Raw genomic sequence first — 26,258 nt, 5'->3', positions numbered from 1 at the left:
AGCTCTTTCTCTTCTTTCTTACTGAAAAGGCAGTCGAGTTATGACTGTATTTCTTGAATCATTGTATTATGCACACTAGCATGGTAAGAATGTGTGAATATGGGTTGTTCTAACTGCTATTATTGTATTGACCTGATTTATGTGATGGTATCTAGCTTGGATAATTACTTTTGGGGCTAATTCTGTCCAAGGCTTTCCAGAGATAATTTTATTCTGAATTCATACTCAGTTTACCAAATTGTTTCCTATTTTTTGTTTTATCACAGAAAACGAGTTACTTTCAAATGTGGAAATACGTTTATCTCCAGGCTTCATCACTGTGACATGGGACTGCAACAAAACAAAAGCTGTGGAAGATAATACATATGAAATGCAGTATAATACCTCCCATAACATAAAGCTCAATGTAAGCCCAGACATTATTTGAACTTCTATTTTATTAACAATGGTTATAGAAAAGTAGACATGACGCTATCCTCAAATGGACACACCACAATTTAGCTGTTGAGCTGACTTTATGGATCTAATAATAATTACCACTAGACCTGATGAATGACTTCTCTATCCAAACGAAATACATTTAACAAAAAATAGTATACATTTGCTAGGTGAGAGCTCATTTACACTATGTAGGCTGCTGCTTGTTAGTGATGACGAAGTGCACATAGGGCTTGATGCACTAAACCGTGATAACTCACATCACGGCCGTTTTTGCGCGAATTTGCGGTCATTTGCGTGTGAACGCAAAAAATGTGCGCAAAAATGGCCATGATATGAGTTATCATGGTTTAGTGAATCAAGCCCATAGTGTGCGATCCACATGGTAATATGAAATTCCATAGACTATGAAGTTGCCATTCCCAGTACAGGTGTGCGTTCCTGTGATGTAACGCTGCTAGGAACATTTTATCACATGACGCACACGTTTTCCCATTGAATTCTATCATGTTGTGGCTGCTTTAACGCACCATGACATGCATCGGGAACACATTCACAAAATTGCTTCTATCCTCCTACTCCTAAAAAATAACTTTTTTTTGGAATCACGCAATTATTTTAGTGTATCAGCTAAAACAAAAAAGTATGTTAAATGATGTATTGTCTCCTAGGACTGATACAGACTTTCAGTGGCCCAGAAGCTAACATTTATGAACTACCGACCTTCTTTATCTAACATGCAGTTATATTTTCTTGTGCAGTGCTTGCAGAGCTACTGTACAGCCGCACTCATAACAGTAGAGGAGCGCGGCCCCAATGTAGAGAGGGGATGCACTGGGTAAGAAGGGACATCGGAGCACAGAGGGAAGCCCTTAATTATAATCCTGAGGCGTCCTTTTTAGGTAAATATCTTTATTTGAACCCAAGCTTCAGCTCGGGTTCCCTTTACAGTAACCCCGTAGCAAGAAAAAGTGCCCCTGGGGGCTACTTGCCTCTTCAGCAGAAGAGGCGATACAGCATTGGGACCCCTGAAACTCTGCTTGTGGGCCCTTATCACTGCTCTGCACAGGCACACTAGCACATTTCTGCTTGGGCTCTGGTGGAAATAGCCAAGCCGGGAAAGCCACTGGTGCCCATTGTGCAGACAGGCCACTGTTATTATTATTATTTTTATGACTGTCCTGATAATTCTCCTGATTGGAGAGGAACTGTCCCTTGCATACCTGAATGTTAACTTTTTCTGGTAGAAAAAGAAGAAAATAAACACAGCCTAGTTGTCTGCAGGGGACAAAAGTCCCATGAGGCAATCCGTACATGTCCGCTGAGAATGAACACTGTTTTAGTTTAAAAACAGTGCTTATTCTTAAATAGAGCCGCCATACTTCCTCCCACACGTCGATTTCCGATGCTTACCGCCGCCGATTATTAGACATCTTGTGGCCAATTAGTAAAATTACACCTACTGACTTTAGGGGAATTTTCTTTTTTTAATATGTATGTCAAGAGGGCATATTATTATTAAATTATGGGCTAAAAATTAGTGATTGATATAAAACTGAAAAAATGCACCTTTGTAAGATCTCGCCGCATATGGCGGCGGAATGCTGAGATCCACACTGAGGCGCAAGCCTCCGGGTCTTGGCAACACTCTGATATCTGTGAAGCGCACATCGCTCGGCTCCCATTGGCTAAGCGGCGGACGCGTCCTCAGTACGCACTCCGCCGCTGTAAATAGTAGCAGCGTGTGTGCATGGCATGTCAGCTGGTTATGTTCCGATTGGTTAGTCCTTGTATAAATAGAAGGTGAGCGCCCTCAGTTATTGCCCGTGACAGCATATGCTGGGTTTGTTGCTGAAACTGCGCTCACACCTATTGCCTATTTTGTTGCTGACTCCTTGCCTATCTATTGACCAAGCTTCTTCCGGATTGTCTTATCGTTACCGACTTCTGCCTGTTCCTGACCACGCTACCGGTTTGGATTACCTGTTGCCGACTCAGCTTGTACCCGGATTACCCTGATCGCCACCTGAACTGACTCTGGCCTGGAACTGAGTATGCATCTGTTTAGTGATTCATCTGCACCTACCACAGTCTGCTATCTTTGCTATCATGTAGACTGCCTTACCCCTTAGGCCTCAGGTGACTATACTGAGTATACTGTGTTAACATTACTCATTTCTTTGTTTGGTGAATGCTGTCTGCCAGATTGTATGCTACATCTACCTGCAGGGATTTGTAGGTTGTTGTTAGGTAGGAGATTACGCAGGTTTTGGGACTGGGCTATAGGTCAGTCATATGGGCATACAGCCTGACTTATAGCAGGTGACCAGACAAGCCTGACAGTATCACAGGCCATAACATCGCCTATCAAAGGAGACTAACGGGGGGTCTCCACATGAGGGACTTACAATTACAAATACTTGTAAGATCTCGTAGGAGCAATAGTAATGTACATGAGCTGCAAGCGCCTGACAGGCGGCGGCACTCTGATGTCAGTGGAGCACACAGCTCTCCTTATTGGCTGGTCGGCGGATGCGTCCTCAGTACGCACTCCGCCGTGGTAAGCAATAGCCACATGCGCCCCGGTATGTCAGCTGACTGCTGACACACCGCCAATGGATTGGAGGAAATTGAATCTTGCTTTTACTGATTGGATGTTTCTAGTATATGTGTCATGTGAGCGCACTCAGTCTTCGTCCGTGATAACCTTTAGTGGGCTTGTAGCTGAGAGGATGCTCACGCTAAAGTACTGTGCAGTTGCTGTATCAGTTCCTTGCAGATTGACTACCAGTTGTGACCCGGCTTTTTCCTGACTATTCGGATTTCTGGCTTCCCGACCCGGCTTGTCTCCAACCTGGCTTCTTACTGATCACATATTGCAAACTCGGATCGGACCTGGAACTGCATGAACACTCCTAGGAGAGGGGGTACTGTAAGATCTCGTAGGAGCAATAGTAATCAACATGAGCCACAAGCGCCTGACAGGCGGCAGTACTCTGATGTCAGTGGAGCACACAGCGCTCCTTCCCTATTGGCTGGTCAGCGGACGCGTCCTCAGTACGTGCTCCGCCGTGATAAGCAATAGCCACATGCTTCCCAGCGTGTCGGCTGAGTGCTGACACGCCGCCAATGGATTGGAAGAAATTGAATCTTGCTTTTACTGATTAAATGTTTCTAGTATATGTGTCATGTGAGTGCACTCAGTCTTCGCCCGTGATAGCCTTTGGTGGGCTTGTAGCTGAGAGGATGCTCACGCTAAAGTACTGTGCAGTTGCTGTATCAGTTGCTTGCAAATTGACTACCTGTTGTGACCTGGCTTGTTCCTGACTATGCGGATTTCTGGCTTCCCGACCCAGCTTGTCTCTGACCTGGTTTCTTTCTGATCACACGTTGCAAACTGGGATTGGACCTGGAACTGCATGAACGCCGCCTGCCCTGACTCCGGACTGTCTGACCACGCATACTGGAAATCGATACTTTGTCTGGATTTCTTCACCTCTGAATTCTCAGGTGACTTACATCAATTCCTAGTCTGTTATATTGCTATCTGTTCAGGTTGTATTTGACATCTACCTGCAGGGGTTTAGTTGTTGTTAGGCAAGAGTTTTAAGCAGGTGTTAGGTCTAGGTTAAAGTGTCAGTCATATGTGCCTACAGTCTGACATATAGCAGGTATCAGGCAAGCCTGACAATGCTGCTCGTCCTCACAGGGGCCGTTAATACCCTCACTGAACAAGTATCTGCTCAACAAGTGCAACTAAGTCAATTGGCCAATGCCATACCACATGCTGAAGCACCTGTTCCTACTCCTGAGCGTTCTGTTCCTCCACCTGCTACTCCATCCAAAGCAACTATGGATCCAAAATTGCCTATCCTAGAAAAATTATCTGGCGCCAGAGCTCAATTCAGTAATTTCATGAATAACTGTCTGACATATTTCAAAGTGTGTTCTCAATCCTCTGGTTGAGAATCTCAAAAGGTGTTATTTCTTTGCTACAAGGAGACCCACAGTCCTGGATCTATGGTTTACCCCCTGGGCATAAAGGCTTAACTTCAGTGAACAACTTGTTTAAAGCCATATCTGTCTTCTACTCTGATCCTGATTTTATGTCTACTGCAGTTCAGCAGTTAAGAAACCTGCAACAAAATCACCGCACTGTAGAAGAATATGCCACAGAATTATGGCAATGGGCCATCTCGACTAATTGGAATGATTCTGCTCTCAAGGACCAATTTCTATATGGACTTTCTGATACTGTTAATGATATCCTTGTCAGTCATCCAGTACCTGTTTCTCTTGAAGATGCTATGACTTTGGCAATCCGAGTTAACAGGCGAGTCAGACAACGTTACCAGGGATGGTCTCATATATCTATCCCTGTAACTGTTCCATACAATAATGATACAACTACTACAGAAGAACCTATGCAGCTGGGTTTTCAAAACTCTCCTTGGCAGAAAAGAACTGGAAAAATCTGACAGATTATGTTTCTATTGTGGAGAACCTGGACATGTTGTACAATTTTGCCCAAACAAAATTAGGCAGTCGGAAAACTCCAATGCTTAGCTGGAGTGGAGAGAATCCAGTTAAGCAATCAGAGTTTCTCTCCGGAAAGAAATCTCATCATGTTACCAGTTTCTATAATCAAGGATTAAAGTGTGTACAATTGCCAAGCCTTGATCCATTGTGGGGCTGTGGGCAATTTTATGGACATTTCCCTAGCGGAAAGTGGAAACGTTATCCATTCAGAAAAATATGCATAACTGTAGTTGATGATACTGTGTTATAACACCGTGTTACAACAGAAATTAAGAATAACTGATGAAGTCAGTTTGCAGGTAGGTGGTTTGCATTTTGAGGTCATGAAGTTTTATTGTTTGCATTTGCCTTCTTCTTATTCAATCATCCTTGGGTTACCATGGTTAAGAAAACATAACCCAGTTTTTGATTGGCAGTCTTGCCAGCTGATTAGCTGGTCTGATCAGTGTAATAATAAGTGTTTACAAAAAATCGTATTAAATTGTACTAAACTTATTGAACAAAATTTACCCGACATTTACCAGGAATTTGCAGATGTGTTTTCTCCAAAAGCAGCTGATGTATTAACTCCTTATAGGCCTTATGACTGCGCTATTGACTTGCTCTCTGGTAGTATGCCTCCTCCTGGTCGGCTGTACAATCTGACTAGACCAGAGGAGCAGGCCATGAGGGAGTAAATTCAGGAGAATCTTCAGAAGGGGTTCATCAGGACCTCTTCCTCACCAGCTGGTGAAGGGTTTTTCTTTGTAGAGAAAAAAGATGGTGGTTTAAGACCTTGTATCAATTATAGAGGATTGAATAAGGTTACTGTAAAAAAAAAATCGATATCCATTGCCCTTGATTGATGATCTGTTCTCTCAAGTTGTAGGAGCAAAGATATTCTCCAAACTAGTTTTTAGAGGTGCTTATAACTTGATTCGTATCTGAGAAAATGATGAATGGAAAACTGCATTTAATACTAAAGATGGGCACTATGAATATCTGGTTATGCCCAGGGGCGTTTCTAGGGTCCTTGGAGATCGGGGACACCTGTGGGCACCAGGCGGGGAGGTATATGCGCGCGCCGCGGCAAAAAATGGGCGGTGCCATGAGGTGAGTGGGCGTGGCCATGGGTGGGGCCAAATGTACATGAACTTAGCAGCGGTGTAAGCTACAGATAACGGGCCTGCCCATCGAAATATTGGATGGAACACCCTGTCCTTTATTTAGATAATTTACAATCAGTATAGGCACATACAATTTTGATTGGTCAATCACTGACCCCCAATTTTACCACCCCCGTGCAGTAAGTGGGCCAACAGACAATGAATTTTATGAACAAAGCTAAAATTGGCTAATCAAAATTGTATGTGTGTACCAGGCATTACAGCTAATACTGTACATACTGAAAGTAGCAGGGATCAGCATACAATATAGCTTGTTTACAATCAGTAAAGGCACAGAGTAACACCTTACACTGTACACACTGGAGGTAAATCAGCACACAGTGCAGGCACTAGAGAACAGCGTATACTGTACATACTGTAGGCAGCAGAATTCAGCACACTGCAGCTAGCGTGCCAAAAATATGAGGATCACGTTGTGCGGCGTGCTTATCGCACCGAAAAATGGGTGGGCCATGGACCAGAATATAGGTGTGGTAACGGTTAGAGACAAATTTACATGAACCTAGCAATGGTGGGACATTAGATTATGACAGTGGTGGCGAACCTTTTGGAGGCCGAGTGCCCAAACTGCAACCCAAAAGTCACTTATCTATCGCAAAGTGGCAACAGCAATTTAAACTAAATACTGTACAAACGTTTTAACTCATACATGAACATTATGGAAAATCCAAGTTGAAAATAAACTGTGAAGATAAACAAATTTCATCCATCCTACTCCTGAAAAATGTATTCAATTTTTTATAACCTCCCAGTTTTATTTTCTGTTTTAAAAAAATAAAAAAGTAGGTTTAATGCTATTGTCTCATATGATAAGGATTCAGCTTTTCCCATAGTCTCGCAGTTAGCAATCATGTGACCCCCAACAAGACAAATTCAGCAATCATAAGGCCCCCAACAAATCATGAGGCCCCCAACAAGACAAATTCAGTAATCATGAGGCCTCCAACAAATCATAACGCCCCCAACACGATAAATTCAGCAATCATGAGGCCCCCAACAAATCATGAGGCCCCCAACAAGACAAATTCAGCAATCTTGAGGCCCCCAACAAATCATAAGGCTCCCAACAAGACAAATTCAGCAGTCATGAGGCACATAAATAGACAGCATTTCACATAAATAGGCAGAATTCCCCCTTAATATGGTAGCCCCCCAAGTTAGGTAGTGAGTGACAGGGACCCTCAGGTTAGCTAGTGAGTGACAGGCGCCTCCAGTTAGGTAGTGAGTGACAGGGACCCCGATAGTGAGTGACAGGGAGCCCCTTTAGGTAGTAAGTAAGTGCCAGGGAGCCCCTTTAGGTAGTGAGTGAGTGCCAGGGAGCACCTTCAGGCAGTGAGTGAGTGCCAGGGAGCCCCTTCAGGCAGTGAGTGAGTGCCAGGGAGCCCCTTCAGGCAGTGAGTGAGTGCCTGGGAGCCCCTTTAGGCAGTGAGTGAGTGACAGGGAGCCCCTTTAGGCAGTGAGAGAGTGACAGGGAGCCCCTTTAGGTAGTGAGTGAGTGACAGGGAGCCCCTTTAGCTAGTGAGTGAGTGACAGGGAGCCCCTTTAGGCAGTGAGTGAGTGACAGGGAGCCCCTTTAGGCAGTGAGTGAGTGACAGGGAGCCCCTAGGCAGTGAGTGAGTGACAGGGAGCCCCTTTAGGCAGTGAGTTAGTGACAGGGAGGCCCTTTAGGTAGTGAGTGAGTGACAGGGAGCCCCTTTAGGGAGTGAGTGAGTGCCAGGGAGCCCCTTTAGGCAGTGAGTGAGTAACAGGGAGCCCCTTTAGGCAGTGAGTGAGTGCCAGGGAGCCCCTTTAGGCAGTGAGTGAGTGACAGGGAGCCCCTTTAGGGAGTGAGTGAGTGCCAGGGAGCCCCTTTAGGGAGTGAGTGAGTGACAGGGAGCCCCTTTAGGAAGTGAGTGAGTGACAGGGAGGCCCTTTAGGGAGTGAGTGACAGGGAGGCCCTTTAGGGAGTGAGTGAGTGACAGGGAGGCCCTTTAGGTAGTGAGTGAGTGACAGGGAGGCCCTTTAGGCAGTGAGTGAGTGACAGGGAGGCCCTTTAGGGAGTGAGTGAGTGACAGGGAAGCCCTTTAGGGAGTGAGTGAGTGACAGGGAGCCCCTTTAGGAAGTGAGTGAGTGCCAGGGAGCCCCTTTAGGCAGTGAGTGAGTGCCAGGGAGCCCCTTTAGGGAGTGAGTGAGTGACAGGGAGCCCCTTTATGGAGTGAGTGAGTGACAGGGAGCCCCTTTAGGGAGTGAGTGAGTGACAGGGAGCCCCTTTAGGAAGTGAGTGAGTGACAGGGAGGCCCTTTAGGGAGTGAGTGAGTGACAGGGAGCCCCTTTAGGAAGTGAGAGAGTGCCAGGGAGGCCCTTTAGGTAGTGAGTGAGTGCCAGGGAGCCCCTTCAGGCAGTGAGTGAGTGACAGGGAGCCCTTTAGGCAGTGAGTGACAGGGAGCCCCTTTAGGGAGTGAGTGAGTGCCAGGGAGCCCCTTTAGGGAGTGAGTGAGTGACAGGGAGCCCCTTTAGGGAGTGAGTGACAGGGAGCCCCTTTAGGAAGTGAGTGAGTGACAGGGAGGCCCTTTAGGGAGTGAGTGAGTGACAGGGAGGCCCTTTAGGTAGTGAGTGAGTGACAGGGAGGCCCTTTAGGGAGTGAGTGAGTGACAGGGAGCCTCTTTAGTAAGTGAGTGAGTGCCAGGGAGCCCCTTTAGGCAGTGAGTGAGTGCCAGGGAGCCCCTTTAGGGAGTGAGTGAGTGACAGGGAGCCCCTTTAGGGAGTGAGTGAGTGAGTGACAGGGAGGCCCTTTACGGAGTGAGTGAGTGACAGGAGGCCCTTTAGGTAGTGAGTGAGTGACAGGAGGCCCTTTAGGTAGTGAGTGAGTGACAGGGAGGCCCTTTAGGTAGTGAGTGAGTGACAGGGAGGCCTCCCCTCTAGCCGCCGCTGCTCCCCCCTCACCTGGCAGACCTCAGGATCAGCGGCGACCCGACCAGTACCAGCGGGCGCCGGACGCACCCGCTCGATTTGTGGAAGTGATGTCACTTCCGCATATCAGTGCGGGCGCTGGGTCCTAGCGCCCGCACGATTGGTCGCCGGCTCGCCGCCTGATCCTGAGGTCTAAATGATGCGGCGGCGGCTGGAGGGAGCCGCTGACAGAGCGGCCGGGCGGAGATCCGTGGCACCCCAGGACAGATTGGGGGCACGTGCCACCCCAAAATAGGGCTAGCGACGCCCCTGGTTATGCCATTTGGTTTGTGTAATGCTCCTGCTGTATTTCAACATTTTGTTAATTATATTTTTCATGAGTTCTTGGGTAAATTTATGGTAGTATACCTTGATGATATTTTGATCTTTTCTTCTTCCATATCTGAACATCGTGACCATGTAAAGAAAGTATTAACAAAACTACGAGATAACCGATTGTATGCTAAGTTGGAAAAATGTTTGAAGCAGGGGTGCTCATCCGGATTCCGGATATCCGGGTAACATGGATATCCGAACATTTTTACGCTATCCGAATCAGATTCCAGATTCCAGGTTTCTATAGAAATCTGGATAGCTATCTGCGCATATTTGGCCTCATAACCCGGATATCCACGGATATCCACAGATATCCGGATCCGAAATACTATAATTAAGGAGATGACATCCTGGAGCCAATCAGAGGGCTCCCAGCAAAAGCCCTAGCAACCAATCATAGAGGGAAACCCTGGCCAGCCCCAACTGACCTCATTGAGCCAATCAGAGGCCTCCCAGCCTAAGCCCTGGCACCTAATCGCAGAAAGGAACACTGGCAAGCCCCCCTGTATAATAAGGAGGGCTACCATGATGAGACATATTGTCTTAGCTTGCTAAATGCTCACTGAGAGACATGCTGCAGTGCTGGTGGTGGCCTAGCAAGGGGGCTGTACACAGTTATAAACCTAAAGCTGTTCCGTGATTAACCCCTTCACTACTATCACTACACTATTGTTAACTCGTTAATTAGCTTGATTGATGTCATACTGTGACAATCAGAGTGTGTGCTCCAGTTCTGCTGGGCCAAGGGCTGTACACAATGATAAGCTGTTCAGTGATTAACCCCTTCACTATCACTACACTACTGTTAAATCATTAGTTAGCTGGATTGATGTCATTGTATGACAGTCAGTGTGTGCTGCAGGCAGCTGCTATGTGCTGCCTGCTGGCCAGCTATTAGCCTTAGGTATAGGTTAGGTAGGTTAGCGATTAGGGAATAGGATTACTGTGTTGTTGTGTAGTTAGTTAGTACTGTAGTACTGCAGTCAGTGTGCTAGTAGTTGTTAGAGTAGTAGTACTACTGTGTTAGCTTTGTACAGAACTGCTGTGCTGTGAGCAGTGCCAGTGTGACAGTTAGTGTGCACCAGTGTCTTCTCCTCTGCTGGCACTTGTCACGTGGCCCTTGTCACGTGGCACTTGTCACGTGGCACTTTTTTTTGGGGGGGGGGGATTTTAAGTCCCCACATCATCAATTAGTGTTCCCCTTTAAAAAATAATGATACTACATGCCTCATTTACCCTTAAAAACGTTTTTAAAGCAATTTAAAGGGCACTTCCGGTTTTTCTATCCGGATATCTGAATCCGGACGGATAACCCGGATAATACGTTCGGATATCCGCATGAACGCGGATATCTAAACGTTCGGAGTCGGATATCAAACCTGGATCCGGATATCTGGGTATCCAGATCAATTCGGATTTTAAAAAGTGGTATCCGAGCACCCCTGGTTTGAAGTGAACCAAGTCACATTTTTGGGTTACGTAATCTCTGATACAGGGTTAACCATGGACCAGGAAAAACTCAAAGCTGTAGTAGATTGGCCTCAGCCAAACAGCCTTAGAGCCTTACAACGCTAATTTTTACAGGAAATGTATCAGTAATTTCTCTGGTAAAGTAACTCCTCTCACAGATCTCACAAAAAAAGGGGCTGGCCCATCAAATTGGAGTCCTAAGGCTGTTGCGGCTTTCAAAGAATTAAAACAGGCCTTCTGTTCTGCTCCTATTTTGGTCCACCCAGATATTAAAAAAATCTTTCATTGTACAGGTTAATGCATCTGAAGTGGGAGTTGGAGATGTCTTGTCCCAGTTTTCTGGCAGTCCAGAGCGACTGCACCCATGTGCACTTTTTTCCCGAAAACTCTCTCCTGCGGAAAGAAATTATGATATAGGGAATAAAGAGTTATTAGCTATCAAGTTGGCTCTGGAAGAATGGAGACATTGGTTGGAAGGTGCAGAGAATCCCGTGACAATTTACACCGATCATAAGAATCTTGAATACATTGAAAATGCTAAGTGATTGAATTCACTGCAAGCCCGTTAGGCCTTTTTCTTTTCTAGGTTTAATTTCCGCATCACTTATAAGCCCGGGTCAAAAAACATTAAGGCTGATGCCTTGTCCAGATGTTTTTTGAAAGAAAATAATATGGATCCTGTGTCCATAATTCACAAGAAGTGTGTTATTTCTGTTTGTAAATTGTCTCCTGACCTTTCCAATCAGTTGCTCAGAGTCCAAGATCAGGCACCCAAAAATAAGCCCTCTAAGAGAGGAAGTATTTAAACAATTTCATGCAGACAAATCGGTGGGCCATCCTGGGGTTAAAAAAACCATTGAGCTTCTCAGGAGAGGAGTTTGGTGGCCATCTCTAGGTAAATATGTCAAGTTGGGACCCAAGTACCTTGGTCCATATCCAGTCATGGAGAAAATTATCAACCGGGTAACTTATAGGGTCAAATTGCCCAGATCCATTATAGGGGTTAACTCTTTTCATGTTCACTGTTGAAGTCTGCTGCTAATTGCAAGACTTCAGACCCACCCCCTCCACCCATGGAAGTTGATGGAGAGCAAGAATTTGAGGTTGCAAAGAATTTCTTACCATGCGAGAATCAAGAATTTTCTCAATTTTTAATTGACTGGAAGGGATATTGACCAGAGGAGAGATCTTGGGTTCCTGCCAAACATGTTCATGCTAAGTTAGCCATAAGGGAGTTTTATGAGAAAAATCCTGAAAAACCCAGGTTGGAGTGTCCGGAGTCTACTCCTAAGGGAAGGGGTACTGCAGGGGTCGAGTTGGCCGTGAACAGCGTCCACCTGCTTTTTTCAGAGGGTGGACGTCGTCCACCCTAGCATGTGGAGGGGTGTCAGCACAGTGGAGGGTGAGTGGTGGGCACAGCGGTGGGGAATGGGAGACGTCCCCCCCCCCCTTCCCTCACCTTGGGGCTCCCCCTCCCTTGCTCTCCCCTCCGGAACAAAACATTTGCGGTGGCTGGCAGTGGGCATCAGTGGGCGGGGACTGACCTTCTCCTTGTTCCAAGCGCCGGGGAAGTTCTGCATGCCGCTGCTCTGGTCTAGACTCCCTCTGGCGCCGGAACAAGGAGAAGGTAAGTCCCGCCCGCTGATGCCCGCTGCTAGCCGCAGCAAATGTTTCATTCTGGAGGGGAGAGCGAGGGAGGGGGAGCCCCATGGTGAGGGAAAAGGGGGAGACATGCCCCTTCCCCACTGCTGTGCCCACCACTCCCCCTCCACTGCACTGAAACTCCTCCTGGGAACACCTGGCTACATATACTGGGGACACCTATAGACCTGGCTACATATACTGGGGACACCTACAGACCTGGCTATACTGGGGACACATATAGACCTGGCTATATTGGGGACATCTATAGACCTGGCTACATATACTGGGGGAAGCTATACACCTGGCTACATATACTGGGGACACCTATACACCTGGCTACATATATTGTGGACACCTTTAACTATTCTGGGGACATCTATACACCTGGCTACCTATTCTGGGGACAACTATACACATGGCTACTTATACTGGGGACACCTATACACCTGGCTTCATATAGTGGGGACACCTATATACCTGGCTACATATACTAAGGACACCTATAGACCTGGCTAACTATTCTGGGGACATCTATACACCTGGCTACCTATTCTGGGGACAACTACTATATACACATGCCTACTTATACTGGGGACACCTATTGACCTGGCTAGCTATACTGGGGGTACCTATTTTGGGGAAACTGCTGTCAGATCTGTATTTTTGTGGAACCACTGCTGCCAGATTACATGTTTTGGGGGGATACCCTACAGCAGAGCTCAAACTTCCCCGGAAGACCTTTTAAACCACTGCTAAGGTCATGTATATTTGCCCCACCCATGACCAAGCCCAAATTCTGCTGCGTGACCATGCCCATTTTTTGGCCGCCGCGCTGCCCGTGGTGCAGGGGTTTTTAGGGTGAGTCCATTCACCTCTTTTCTCAGGACTAGACCCCTGGGGTACTGTAAGATCTCGCTGCATATGGTGGCGAAATGCTGAGATCCACGCTGAGGGTCTCGGCAACACTCTGATGTCAGCGGAGCGCATAGCGCTCGGCTCCCATTGGCTAGGCGGCGGATGCTTCCTCAGTACGCACTCAACCGCTGTAAACAGTAGCAGCGTGTGTGCATGGCGTGTCAGCTGATCTGCTGACACGCCGCTTGTGATTGGTTGTTTTTGGATTCCTTATGTTCCAATTGATTAGTTCTTGAATAAATGGAAGGTGAGCTCCCTCAGTTATGGCCCGTGATAGCCTATGCTGGGCTTGTTGATGAGACAGCGCTCACACCTATTGCCTATCTTGTTGCCGACTCCTTGCCTGTCTATTGACCAAGCTTCTTGGATTGCCTTATCGTTGCCGACTTCTGCCTGTTCCTGACCACGCTACCTGTTTGGATTACCTGTTGCTGACTCAGCTTGTACCCAGATTACCCTGATCGCCGCCTGGACTGACTCTGGCCTGGAACTGAGTATGCATCTGTTTAGTGATTCATCTGCACCTACCACAGTCTGCTATCTTTGCTATCATGTGGACTGCCTCAGCCCATAGGCCTCAGGTGACTATACTGAGTATACTGTGTTAACATTACTCATTGCTTTGTTTGGTGAATGCTGTCTGCCAGATTGTATGCTACATCTACCTGCAGGGTTTTGTAGTTTGTTGTTAGGTAGGAGATTACGCAGGTGTTGGGACTGGGCTATAGGTCAGTCATATAGGCATATAGCCTGATTTATAGCAGGTGACCAGACAAGCCTGACAACCTTAATTTCCAAATAAAATATTGTCAACATACATTATACTAGGGATATAATTTTAACGTTGCAATAACCAGGACAAATGGCCAAATAAAATGTGTGGATTTTAATTGCGGTAGCATGTATTATTTTAAAACTATAATGGCTGAAAATTGAGAAATAATGATTTTTTAAAATTTTTCTTATTATTATTCCCATTATAATGCGTTTAGAATAAAATAATTTTTAGCATAATGTTACGTACCACCCAAAGAAAGCCAGCTGGTGGCAGAATAAAACAAGATATAGATCATTTTGTTGTGATAAGTGGTGATAAAGTTATTGGGGAATGAAAGGGAGGAGCGCTGCAATGTGAAAATGCCTCTTGTCCACAAGGTGAAAAATACCCACGGGCTGAAATGGTTAACACTTTCTTAGAAGGACCTGACACCATATTGAATTAAATTTGACAGTGGCGGGGCCACCAGCAGCTGAATTACTCCAGACATAGCTTGACTTCATGAGCTGGGGAGTATGGTCCACTGTCAGATAAGAAAGGGTTAATCTGCCTCAACTCGACTAATTCTTTTTACAGCAGTTCAGACTTATAGAGGTGAGGGCCCCAATAAATTCCTTGACAGTGCGCTAATATTGCTTCCGAATTGGACGAGTTTTTGTTACGTCAAAAGACTGGCCACAAGCTATGGTTTACATTATTCATGAAAACAAAACATCACATAATTCAAAGCCTAATATCAGAGTGGAAATTCCTCTTCCTGTGATTAGAGGAGGCAACTGGAATAGGAGGATGCACTTCACGTGGCTTGGCACTTGGCTTTGGAAACTTGGATTCTCCATAAACTATTTGCAGTTACCAATCCTTAGACCTGAAATAACAAAGAAAAGTACAAAGCCTAGCCAGTAATTTTTCTAAATAAGTCCCTGCAGGATTAAAAGAAAGCTTAATTGCCATGATAAGTAATCAGCATTTAGATACTGTTACTACAACTTAGCCTGGAATTCATACAGATGAATAATTAAAGCTGGCGTTGCTAACATATTTGTGACCGAACACAAACATACACTACTAACAGGTTGAGCTATAATTTAACTCAACTTACAAAAATCCATAAAGCTGCAGAGGGGATGACCCGCACCTTACGTAGTCTAGTTTTTGCAAAAAAACGAGAAACCATATATCTTGCAGTCTGCAGCTTTTTGTCCCTTCCCCAGTGAGCAGCGAAGTGGACACCCAATAATTCTATTAGGGACTATTTAGGGTAGCAGGAAAAAGGGCACTGGCTAAGTTAATACGGAGAAAAAAACAGAAAAAAGGGCACCCGATAAATATCATTAAGAACATTAAAACATTAAAGTTTTTGAAGTATGTTATCGTTTTAGAATCTTGCAACGTTATAGATTTTGTCTTATTATTTTGTTTGTATGTACAGACTTTACGTTATCAAAGATATTATCGTTTCTATGTGTAAAAGTATGTTTCTGCAGAGGGAGTGGTTAGGGTTAGGTACTACCAGGGGGAGTGGTTACGGTTAGGCACCACCAAGGGTAGTGAATAGAGTTGGGCCGAACGGTTCGCCTGCGAACGGTTCCATGCGAACTTCAGTGGTTCGCGTTCGCGTCCCGCAGGCGAACTTTTGCGGAAGTTCGCCCCATAATGCACCATGAGGGTCAACTTTGACCCTCTACATCACAGTCAGCAGGCCCAGTGTAGCCAATTAGGCTACACTAGCCCCTGGAGCCACTCCCCCCCCTAATAAAAGGCAGGCAGCGGCGGCCATTAAGCTCACTCGTGTGCCTGCGTTAGTGAGAGTAGGGCGAGCTGCTGCAGACTGTCTCTCATAGGGAAAGATTAGTTAGGCTTAGCTTGTTCCTGGCTGCATACCTGTTCTGTGAACCCACCACTGCATACCTGTACTGTGAACCCACCACTGCATACCTGTTCAGTGAACCCACCACTGCATACCTGTACTGTGAACCCACCACTGCTTACCTGTACTGTGAACTCACCACTGCATACCTGTTCAGTGAACCCACCACTGCATACCTGTTCAGTGAACCTGCCACTGCATACCTGTTCTGTAAACCCACCACTGCATACCTGTTCAGTGAACCCACCACTGCATACCTGTTCAGTGAACCTGCCACTGCATACCTGTACTGTTCAGTGAACCCGCCACGGCATACCTGTTCTGTTCAGTGAACCCGCCACTGTATACCTGTTCTGTTCAGTGAACCCGCCACTGTATACCTGTATACCTGTTCAGTGAACCTGCCACTGCATACCTGTTCTGTTCAGTGAACCCGCCACTGTATACCTGTTCAGTGAACCTGCCACTGTACCAGTCCATCATGGCCGTCACTACACAAACAGCTGTTTGCGGTGCGTTACACGGTGAGTTTGGTGTGTCAGTGTGAAGCAGTACCTTAATTACACTACCTGATTGATGTATACACATGCAAGATGTTTTAAAGCACTTTAGGCCTGTCATTTAGCATTCAATGTGATTTCTGCCCTTAAAACGCTGCTTTTCGTCAAATCCAGATTTTTCCCGGGGACTTTTGGCATGTATCCCACTCCTCCACCTGGGGGTCCAGGTGTTAGACCCCTTGAAACATCTTTTCCATCAGTTTTGTGGCCAGCATAATTTTTTTTTTAAAGTTCGCATCCCCATTGAAGTCTATGGCAGTTCGCGAACTTTTACGCGAACCGAACCTTCCGCGGAAGTTCGCGAACCCGGCTCGCAAACCGAAAATCGGAGGATCGGCCCCACTCTAGTAGTGAATATGGTTAGGCACCACCTGGGTAGTTGTTAAGGTTAGGCAACACCAGAGGGGGTTAGGGTTAGGCACGACTGCAGGGGTTAGGGTTAGGCGCCTCCAGGGGAGTTGTTAGTTTTAGGCCCCACCAGGGGAGGGTTCTGTGTGAGAGTCGGATTAAGTTAAGCTGTATTGTTGAAACACGTTACAGCCCAGGATAGCTGCTGCTCTAAAATAGGCACAGTATTCGACCTGAAGAAGTGGGTTATTCCACAAAATGCGTTGTCAGTTAAGTGCCCAATAAAGTACCTATTTTTAAAGCATAACGGATGGACTACTTCTTTAAGGTAGGACCATCTATTACTAATCCTTGAGAAAACTGCATCTGAGTGTATAGAATACATCTAAACTGTGCATATCTATCGGGCACCTCCTCACCTCTTCTGCGGACATTACATCGATCTTCTTCTGGTGAAAAGTTATAACAACTTGTGGGGTCTTTAGCTCTCAAGTCTCCCCCCCCCCCCCCCCCCCAGTCCTGGAAGCTGCCGCTTCCAGTGTGTAGCCCAGCCCCCTTGCAGCCAACTGGTGTGGCACTTCCGTGGCACTCTGTATCTCCAATACAAAAAATACCATGGTGCTCTTCAGCAAGGGGGCTGTGGGGGGGAGACTTCACAGCTAAAGACCACATAAGTTGTTTTTTTTTTACCAGAAGGGGATAGATGTAATAGCTAATTTTAGCTGAATAGTCTCTTTAACTAAAGTTTATGGCAATGTAAGCGCTGAATATACATTTAAGCATGTAGCAGGACCATGCTGCAGGGGAAGAAGGATCTATCCTAAGATGTATCAATAAAGAGGGATTTACATACAATGTTTCAAACAGTTAAAGAGACACTGAAGCGAAAAAAAATGTATGATATTATGATTTGAATGTGTAGTACAGCTAAGAAATAAAACATTAAGATCAGATACATCAGTCTAATTGTTTCCAGTACAGGAAGAGTTAAGAAACTCCAGTTGTTATCTCTATGCAAAAAAGCCATTAAGCTCTACGACTTTTAAAGTCGTAGAGAGGGCTGTCTTCTGACTTTTATTATCTCAACTGTTAGTGAACAAATTTCTTTTTCTCTGCCAGAGGAGAGTTCATTAGTTCACAGACTGCTCTAAAAGAATCATTTTGAATGCTGAGTGTTGTGTAATCTGCACATATTATAGAATGATGCAATGTTAGAAAAAACACTATATACCTGAAAATAAAAATATGAGAATATTTTCTTTGCTGCTAATCTTCTAGTAATTATTCATAGTACACAACTAATTCATTATATCATCTTTTTTTTCCGCTTCAGTGTCTCTTTAAAGGCGTAGTTAGCAAAGTGTTTGAAAACTTATTGTGATGTAGTAATAAAAAGTGAAATTTTCTGTCCGTGAACATTGTTGGAAAATTTCCTCCCAAAAGATTTTGAATTTGTGGCAACTCCACCTCATTTGCAATTCGATCTCTATTGCATTCCCAACAACTATTAGCAGTTGGTATCTTATTAATTCTTGCTGGGGTTAGGTACAGTGGAGTAGCAATAAGGGTTGCAGAGGTTGCGACCGCATCGGAGCCCTTGGGCCAGAGGGGCCCCACACGGCCCTCCTCAACAATAGAGATGGCTCGAACCTCCGATTTTAGGTTTGCAAACCTCGAATGCGAACTTCCGCAAAAGTTCGGGTTCGCGCAAACTTCATGAACCGCAATAGACTTCAATGGGGAGGCGAACTTTGAAAATTACACACATTTATGCTGGCCACAAAAGTGATGGAAAAGATGTTTCAAGGGGTCTAACACCTGGAGGGGGCATGACAGAGTGGGATACATGCCAAAAGTCCCGGGGGAAAAAATTAGAATTTGACGCACAGCAGAGTTTTAAGGGCAGAAATCGCATTGCATGCTAATTTGGAGGCCTAAAGTGCTTTAAAACATCTTGCATGTGTATACATCAATCAGATAGTGTAATTAGTGTACTGCTTCACACTGACAGACCAAACTCACTGTGTAACACACCGCAAACAGCTGTTTGTGTAGTGACGGCCGTGCTGGACTGGTGCGCAGCATGGTGAGAGTACAGGCGATAGCGGTTTTCAAGCCCATATGGTCGCCAGGCTGAGGTAGCTCAATGACAGAACAACAGTGACTGTCCAGCTGATTGAATTTGGTCTGTCCACAATGAAGCAATGACCTTTTTACCTTGGTTGTACCCCCCCCCCCAACACACTCATGTAGCCGGCGGTCATTTGCTTCATTGTGATATGCAAGCCCCTTCACCACGGCAAGGTAACGATCATGAAGGTGAATTGAAACATGTACATGCCTTTTGTTTTGTTGTTGGAGATGCAGTGCAGCCACAAAAATTAGGCAGGCATGTACACACACCAGAAAAAACTGTTATCGGTGTTGTTAGCGGCCGCTGCTAGCAGCGGCCTTCAAATTCAGGGATCCGCCTGGAGTCCTGGACCCAGTTGGTGGTGGTAGAGAAGGCAGTCATGTGGCGTGCAGGCAGAGATGCTGTGTGGGGAGTTGGGGCCCGACTTAGTCTTCGGGCGGGCAGTAGCCCTCTGGTATCCATGCCTCATTTATTTTGATAAAGGTGAGGTACTGAACACTTTTTTGAGCTAGGCGACTTTTCTTCTCAGTGACAATGCCTCCAGCTGTGCTGAAGGTCCTTTCTGACAGGAGGCTTGAGGCAGGGCAAGGCAGAAGTTAGATGGCAAATTGTGACAGCTCTGGCCACAGGTCAAGCCTGTGCACCCAGTAGTTCAGGGGTTTCATCGCTGTTGTCTACATCCGCAGTTAAGGACAGGTAGTCAGCTACCTGCCGGTCGAGGCGTTGGTAAAGATCCGGAAGGGCTAAGGCGTTGGGTGGATCCGGAAGGGCTAAGGCGAGGCGTTGGACTAAAGAATGTCCGCATGTCCGACTTCGCCATGAGATTGCTGGAGTGTCCTGTCCTTTCCTGTGTGGACATGGGAGAAGGATTACTGGCAGTGGTACCCTTATTCCGTTGTGCTGTGACATCACCCTTAAACGCACTGTAAAGCATACTTGCCAGATTGTTATGCAAGTGCTGCATCCTTTCTGCCTACTGGTGAGTTGGTAACATCTCCACCACTTTGTGCTTGTACCGAGGGTCTAGTAGCGTTGCCACACAGTACAGGTCATTCATTGAGTTTTTTTATATGGGGGTCCCTCAACAGGCTGGACAGCATAAAAGCCATCTGCACAAATTTGGATGCAGACGTACTATCCATCTCCTCTTGCACTTCCTCAGTGATGTTAGGTAAGTTCTCCTCCTCTTCCCAGCCACGAACAATACCACAGGAAAGAGCAGCACAAGCCCCCTGCAACGCCTGCTGCAGTTGTTCTTCCGCCTCCTCCTCAAAAAAAAAAAACCCCACCTTCCTCATCTGACTCCTCTTCTCCACACGACTCTTCCTCCTCCCCCCCCCCATCTGTGCTGCTGCAGGTGTTGAGGAAACATCTGGTTCTTGTTACGATTGGCGGGGACGCCTCCACAGCGGAGAGAGGCGTGTCTGCCGCTTCCGCATCTCAGCCGGCGGCGGTCCCCGCCTTGCAGGCATGCAGTGCGCCGCGCTCAGGTCTTTCAGCCGCTCACAGGGTCAGGGCTACGCGTGCGCCCGCCCAGCGACAGGACCTTTATTTGCTTAGGAGAAGAGTCAGCTGACCCGCCGGTCAGCTGACTTCAGCAAGCCCTCTGATTGGCTGGGCTTCTGGGAGGATCGGCTGAATGATCCTCAGCATATAAGGATCTGCCGGTCAGTTGTTCATTGTCTGTTGTTGCGAATACTTCGTGTTAGCGCTTAGACCTTTGATAGCTGTAATCAGTAGTATTCAATACCATTGTATCTTCTATTGTGTCTTGATCTCTGCCTGTACCTTTGACCATTCTCCTGCCTTCTGATTTTGTACTTCACTTATCTGATCTGTTGCTGATTTCCTGCCTGAACCTCTGACTCTGATTTTTGCCTCCTGATTCTGTACCTTACCTGTCCGACCCGCTGCCGACCTCGGATTGTATTTGACCACGTTTTTGTCTAACGATTCTGTACCGCTGCTGACTGACCTGTTACCGACTCTGCCTGTACGACCACTCTCTATCTGGTGTTAGTCCCAGCCTCCTAGGGCTATCACTAGGGGAGAACTCCAGCATTACTGTTTGCACCAATCACTACACCTGTGCATTAAAGTGGTGACTTTTGTCACGTCCTACATGCCTTGTGCTTGCTATATTTGTATTATTGGTGATTCTGAAGATCACCACATAATCAGATTGTAACGATGGGTGTCAACACGCAGAGAGAATCTGATTACTGGTGATCTGCAGAATCACCCATAATGCAGATATACACCAGATTATGGATGATCTGCAGTATCACCAATAATCCGGGTATGTCTAACCTCTGGACACCAGTATAATGTGAGTGTTTGGTGTAACAGTACAACTCTGAGCATAGACCACCAGAGACCCCGGTGGCCTGAGTGACTTGAGGAATACTCCCCTGACTGTGGGGAGTATTCCTGTAGCTTGAGGACTCCCTAGGAGAGGGACCCAGGCTGGGTTGCAGGAAGCCCTGCTGCTAATATGAACAGACTTGCCCTAACTAGGTGTGAGGGCCTATTCTCTATGCCCTGGAATCGGGCTAAGGCAAATACACATACAATACAATCCTAGCTCTGGGTGTAAGGTCCGTGATCACAACACCCTGGAACTAGCCTACCGAATACCCTAGTCTTTGGTGTGAGGTCCGTGATCACAACACCCTGGAACTGGTCTAAAGCATAACATAGAACTGACACAATATCCTAGTCTTGGGTGTGAGGTCCGTAGTCACAACACCCTGGAACTGGTCTAAAGCATAACAGTAAAGCCACAAGAGTAATCTAGCTCAGTGTGAATCCCCAGGTCCACCTGGCTCTTAACACACTGTAGGATCTGACTGTGGTCTGTATGCCAACACATAAGCATTCGCAACGGCAGACAACGTGAGACTGAAGGACGAGCAGCTATATAGTGCAGCGCAGATCAGCGTCGCCCAGTCCCCTTCAGCCAACCGCCGTTTGTTCTGGGATCAGCTGACCAGTAGAGTCAGCTGACCCCTTTCTGCTTCCCATAAAGCTTCTGCCTCTCGGCGCGCACGCGCGTATTCCTCAGCCTATGTGCACAGGAAGGCTGAACCACATCAGACACATGTCGCCGCGCAGAAACCGCCGGGCTGAACGCAGAACTAGCCGCCGCGCCGTCAGAGCACGCGGTGGCTTTTCCGCAATCCTTCACACAGATATAGTATCTGTATTATTGGTGATACTGCAGATCACCACATAATCAGAAATCTGTGTATTCCACTGACACACACTGTTACATAACAACAGACCTAAATGGCGATGGAAGCACTATGCAAGCAGGTCCAGGCTTTGATCACGGCAGTAAACGAACTGCCATGGTCAATTCGCAACAGACACAACTCAATCAACTGTCTGAAGCGTTAAGCCTTTTACAGAACCCTGCATTGCCAGTGCAATCCCCTCCTGTTGTGGAACCGAGAATGCCTCTCCCATAGAGATTTTCAGGTCAAAAGTCAGATTTTAGTAACTTTAAGAATTGCTGTTTGTCATATTTTGAAATGCGACCCATATCTTCCGGTTCGGAAAGACAGAGAGTAACTTTTGTTAAAACCTTGTTGTCTGGGGACTCTCAGTCTTGGGCCTACAGCTTACCTGATGGGCATGAAGCATTGTCCTCAGTGCAGGAGTTTTTTAAAACAATTGCAATTATTTATGATGACCCAGATGTTGCGGTTACAGCTGAAAGGAAACTGAAAACCCTCTGGCAGGGACATAACACTGTAGAAACCAGTTTAGGAAGTGGGCGGTTTCGGCTAGATGGGGACAATTTGCGTTGTTAGATTGTTTTTTGACAGGTCTGTCAGATTCCGTGTCTGATGTAATGCTTAGCCATCTTGAGCCTAAGACGGTGGATGAAGCAATCACCTTGGCTGTCAAAATTGATCGCCGTATCCGCTACCAGAAACAGAGTACATCTAGAGTCTCTGTTAAAACTGTTCCAATTTCTGTTCCCATTCCAGGGGCGTAACAATAGACCCTGCAAGGGATGTAGCCGCAGGGGGACCCAGAAGCCACAGGGGGCCCCATCCTGAGAGACTGATAACTATGGGTACAGAGAGTAAAACTTTTCTATTCTTTGCACAACTGTTCTAATGACTGCATCTGCTCAGCTACTGATAACAAACTATACAAAGCGTTGTAGACAGAGGTTTGTAGATAGTCCCTATTCAGCGTGCAGCAGGCTCCTCTGTACAGCGCCCAGCCCAAAACCTCTCTACCCCTCCCCAAGTGCTGTGTTCTGTAGTGATGCTGGAAAAGTCTGCAGAGCCAGTTCTGTTCCATCAGAGATGGACAGAGTGAGTGTAATAAGCTGCGGCTGGGAGCACAATCGTCTGTCAGTTTTCCGTATGTGTTTTCTGTACACCATGTGTGTCTGTATGAGTGAAAACATGCACGTTTTATCACAACTAATGTAATTGATAAAGAAAATGCCTGCAATGCTTTACTGCTGTCAGTTTTTATCTGCATGGGCAAAACATGCTCTAGCCAATTGAATAACATTGGTTCTCAGTTTACTTGTGCAGAAAGCAGGGGGTGGGTTGGCGGGAGGGGGCCCCATCCAAAGTTTCGCAGGGGGCCTCAGTGATTTCTAGTTACGCCCCTGTCCCATTCCTATTCCTCAGGATGAACCGATGCAGTTCGGTCATTCTAAATTATCAGAGGTGGAAAAGAATAGGAGAGGGAAAGAGGGTCTTTGCCTGTACTGTGCCGAGAAGGGGCATCTTGTGCAAAATTGTCCCAAGAAGTCGGAAAACTTCTCCGCCTAGGCGTAGCTAGAGGTACTACCCTAGGTGAGCCAGTATTACCTCTACCTGATGAAAGATTATTGCTGCCCTGTTCTATAACTTGGGGAGATCAAGTTTTAGCCACCCAAGCATTTATAGATTCAGGCTCAGCAGCTAATTTTATTGATTTAGATTTTGTTCATAAATGGAGGATTCCCAAGATCTCATTGAACAGGCAAATTTTTGTCACCGCTGTTGATGGTTCCCCTTTACAGGGTAAACAACCCCTCTCTCAAACTCCTGTTCTTTCATGTCATGTGGGGGTGTTACACAAGGAAGAGATTAAATTTTATATCCTAAAAATGGCCACCTTTACAGTGATTCTTGGTATGCCTTGGTTGCGCCGACACTCTCCTCAGATTGACTGGAGCTCTGGCCAGTTGTTAAAGGGACCCTTAAGTCAAACAAAAAAAATGAGTTTTACTCACCTAGGGCTTCCAATAGCCCCCTGCAGCTGTCCGGTGCCCTCGCCGTCTCCCTCTGATCCTCCTGGCCCCGCCGGCAGCCACTTCCTGTTTCGGTGACAGGAGCTGACAGGCTGGGGATGCGAGTGATTCTTCGCGTTCCCAGACACATTAGCATCCTCTATGCTGCTATATGGTATATGATATATGCTATAGCAGCATAGATGGCGCTATTGTGGCCAGGAACGCGAAGAATCACTCGCGTCCCCAGCCTGTCAGCTCCTGTCACCGAAACAGGAAGTGGCTTCCGGCGGGGCCAGGAGTATCGGAGGGAGACGGCGAGGGCACCGGACAGCTGCAGCGGGCTATTGGAAGCCCCAGGTGAGTAAAACTCATTTTTTTTATTTTGACTTAAGTGTCCCTTTAAGCTGGTCTCTTTATTGTTATCATCATTGCATGGAGAGAGTTGCGGTATGTGCTACCAAGATTCATGTAGAAGGTGTACCACCTCAGTTTGCTGACTTTTCTGATGTATTCTGTCCAAAATCGGCAGACGAACTTCCTCCACACCGGAGTTTTGATTGCCTGATTGAACTGAGGCCTGGTACTAGCTGAGCGGAATGGCGGCTATCCCTGCGTCTCAGCCAGCGGCCTCCGCTGCGCTGTGACATGATGGAACTTTGCCTGGTCCCTCAGTCGCACATAGACTGAGGTCTACGCGCGCACAGACAGGACCTTTATGCAAGCAGAAGGGGAGTCAGCTAATCAGCCGGTCAGCTGACTCCAACACTGATCCTGATTGGCTGAGTGACTGGGGTGGCGCTAAGGAGCGCTCCCAGTATATATAGGACATGCCTGTCAGTTGTTCCTCGTCTGCTGTTGCATATGCTACGTGTTAGCACTCAGACCCTTAGTCAGATCCGAAAGTGTGCTAGAACCAGCAGGAGCTGGGGATCCACACTAAGCCAGATTCTGTTGATAGCTTAAAGTACTAATTGAATTGTATTATTTGTTATGACCCTCTGCTAGCCTTGACTACTGCCTTTGTACTGTATCTGTCCGTGTGTTGCCGAACCTGCTTGTCTGACTCTTCTGCCCTCACCAGTGAGCTTAGTTCTGGTGAGGGATTCTCAGTTTAGTAATCACCTGCTCCTCAGGTTGATAGCTGCAGTACAGTCTTAATCACCTGCCCCTCAGGTAGATAGCTGCAGTACAGTCTTAATCACCTGCTCCTCAGGTTGATAGCTGCAGTACAGTCTGAATTACCTGCTCCTCAGGTAGATAGCTGCAGTACAGTCTTAATCACCTGCTCCTCAGGTAGATAGCTGCAGTACAGTCTTAATCACCTGCTCCTCAGGTAGATAGCTGCAATACAGTCTTAATCACCTGCTCCTCAGGTGACTAGCTACGTGGTACTGTCTGGATCTGCTGCCCCTCAGGTGATCACCTGCTGCAGTAGAGTCTGAATCACTCGCTCCACGAGTGATCAGTATACATTGTCTTACTGTGTATCACCCACTCCGCGGGTGAACCTATCACTAACTCATCTGTGTCTCCAGCCTGCTGGAGTACTTATTACAGTGTTCTTTAGAGATACCTCCTTTTACCAGCTCCTCTGGGATAGTGGGTATCTCTATCTATATTTACTGTTGCACCAAACACTTATTTTACACCTGGGTGTCCTGTGTCTTGCTATCAGCAAAAAATCGGTATACAGAATCAGAATCAGAATCAAATTTATTCGCCAAGCACGACTGGGTCATGCCCGGAATTGGGTTTGGCACCTTACACTTGCTCAAAGTAAACACAGGAAGTACAAAAAGACAAACATGCAGAGACAAAAAGTGCAGAACAGTCCATACTATATACAAAAACAGGGGTGCAAAATGGGCAATAGAATACAGTAAA

At 46.6% G+C, this 26,258-nt stretch overlaps 1 protein-coding gene across 2 annotated transcripts in view; it reads left to right on the top strand.

Moving 5' to 3' along the window:
* The window catches only part of LOC137544540 (granulocyte-macrophage colony-stimulating factor receptor subunit alpha-like), a 289,974-nt gene that overhangs the window by 68,669 nt on the left and 195,047 nt on the right, over positions 1–26,258 (top strand). For both annotated transcript variants that reach the window (XM_068265636.1, XM_068265635.1), the window contains one exon: positions 267–406. In XM_068265636.1, the coding sequence (XP_068121737.1) occupies positions 267–406 (140 nt within the window). The remainder of the gene's footprint in view (positions 1–266; positions 407–26,258) is intronic.

This window comes from Hyperolius riggenbachi, chromosome 2, assembly GCF_040937935.1.
Source record: "Hyperolius riggenbachi isolate aHypRig1 chromosome 2, aHypRig1.pri, whole genome shotgun sequence".
Classification (NCBI taxonomy): domain Eukaryota; kingdom Metazoa; phylum Chordata; class Amphibia; order Anura; family Hyperoliidae; genus Hyperolius; species Hyperolius riggenbachi.
The sequence above is the reverse complement of the archived record's forward strand: the minus strand, read 5'-3'. Positions and strand labels throughout refer to the sequence as shown.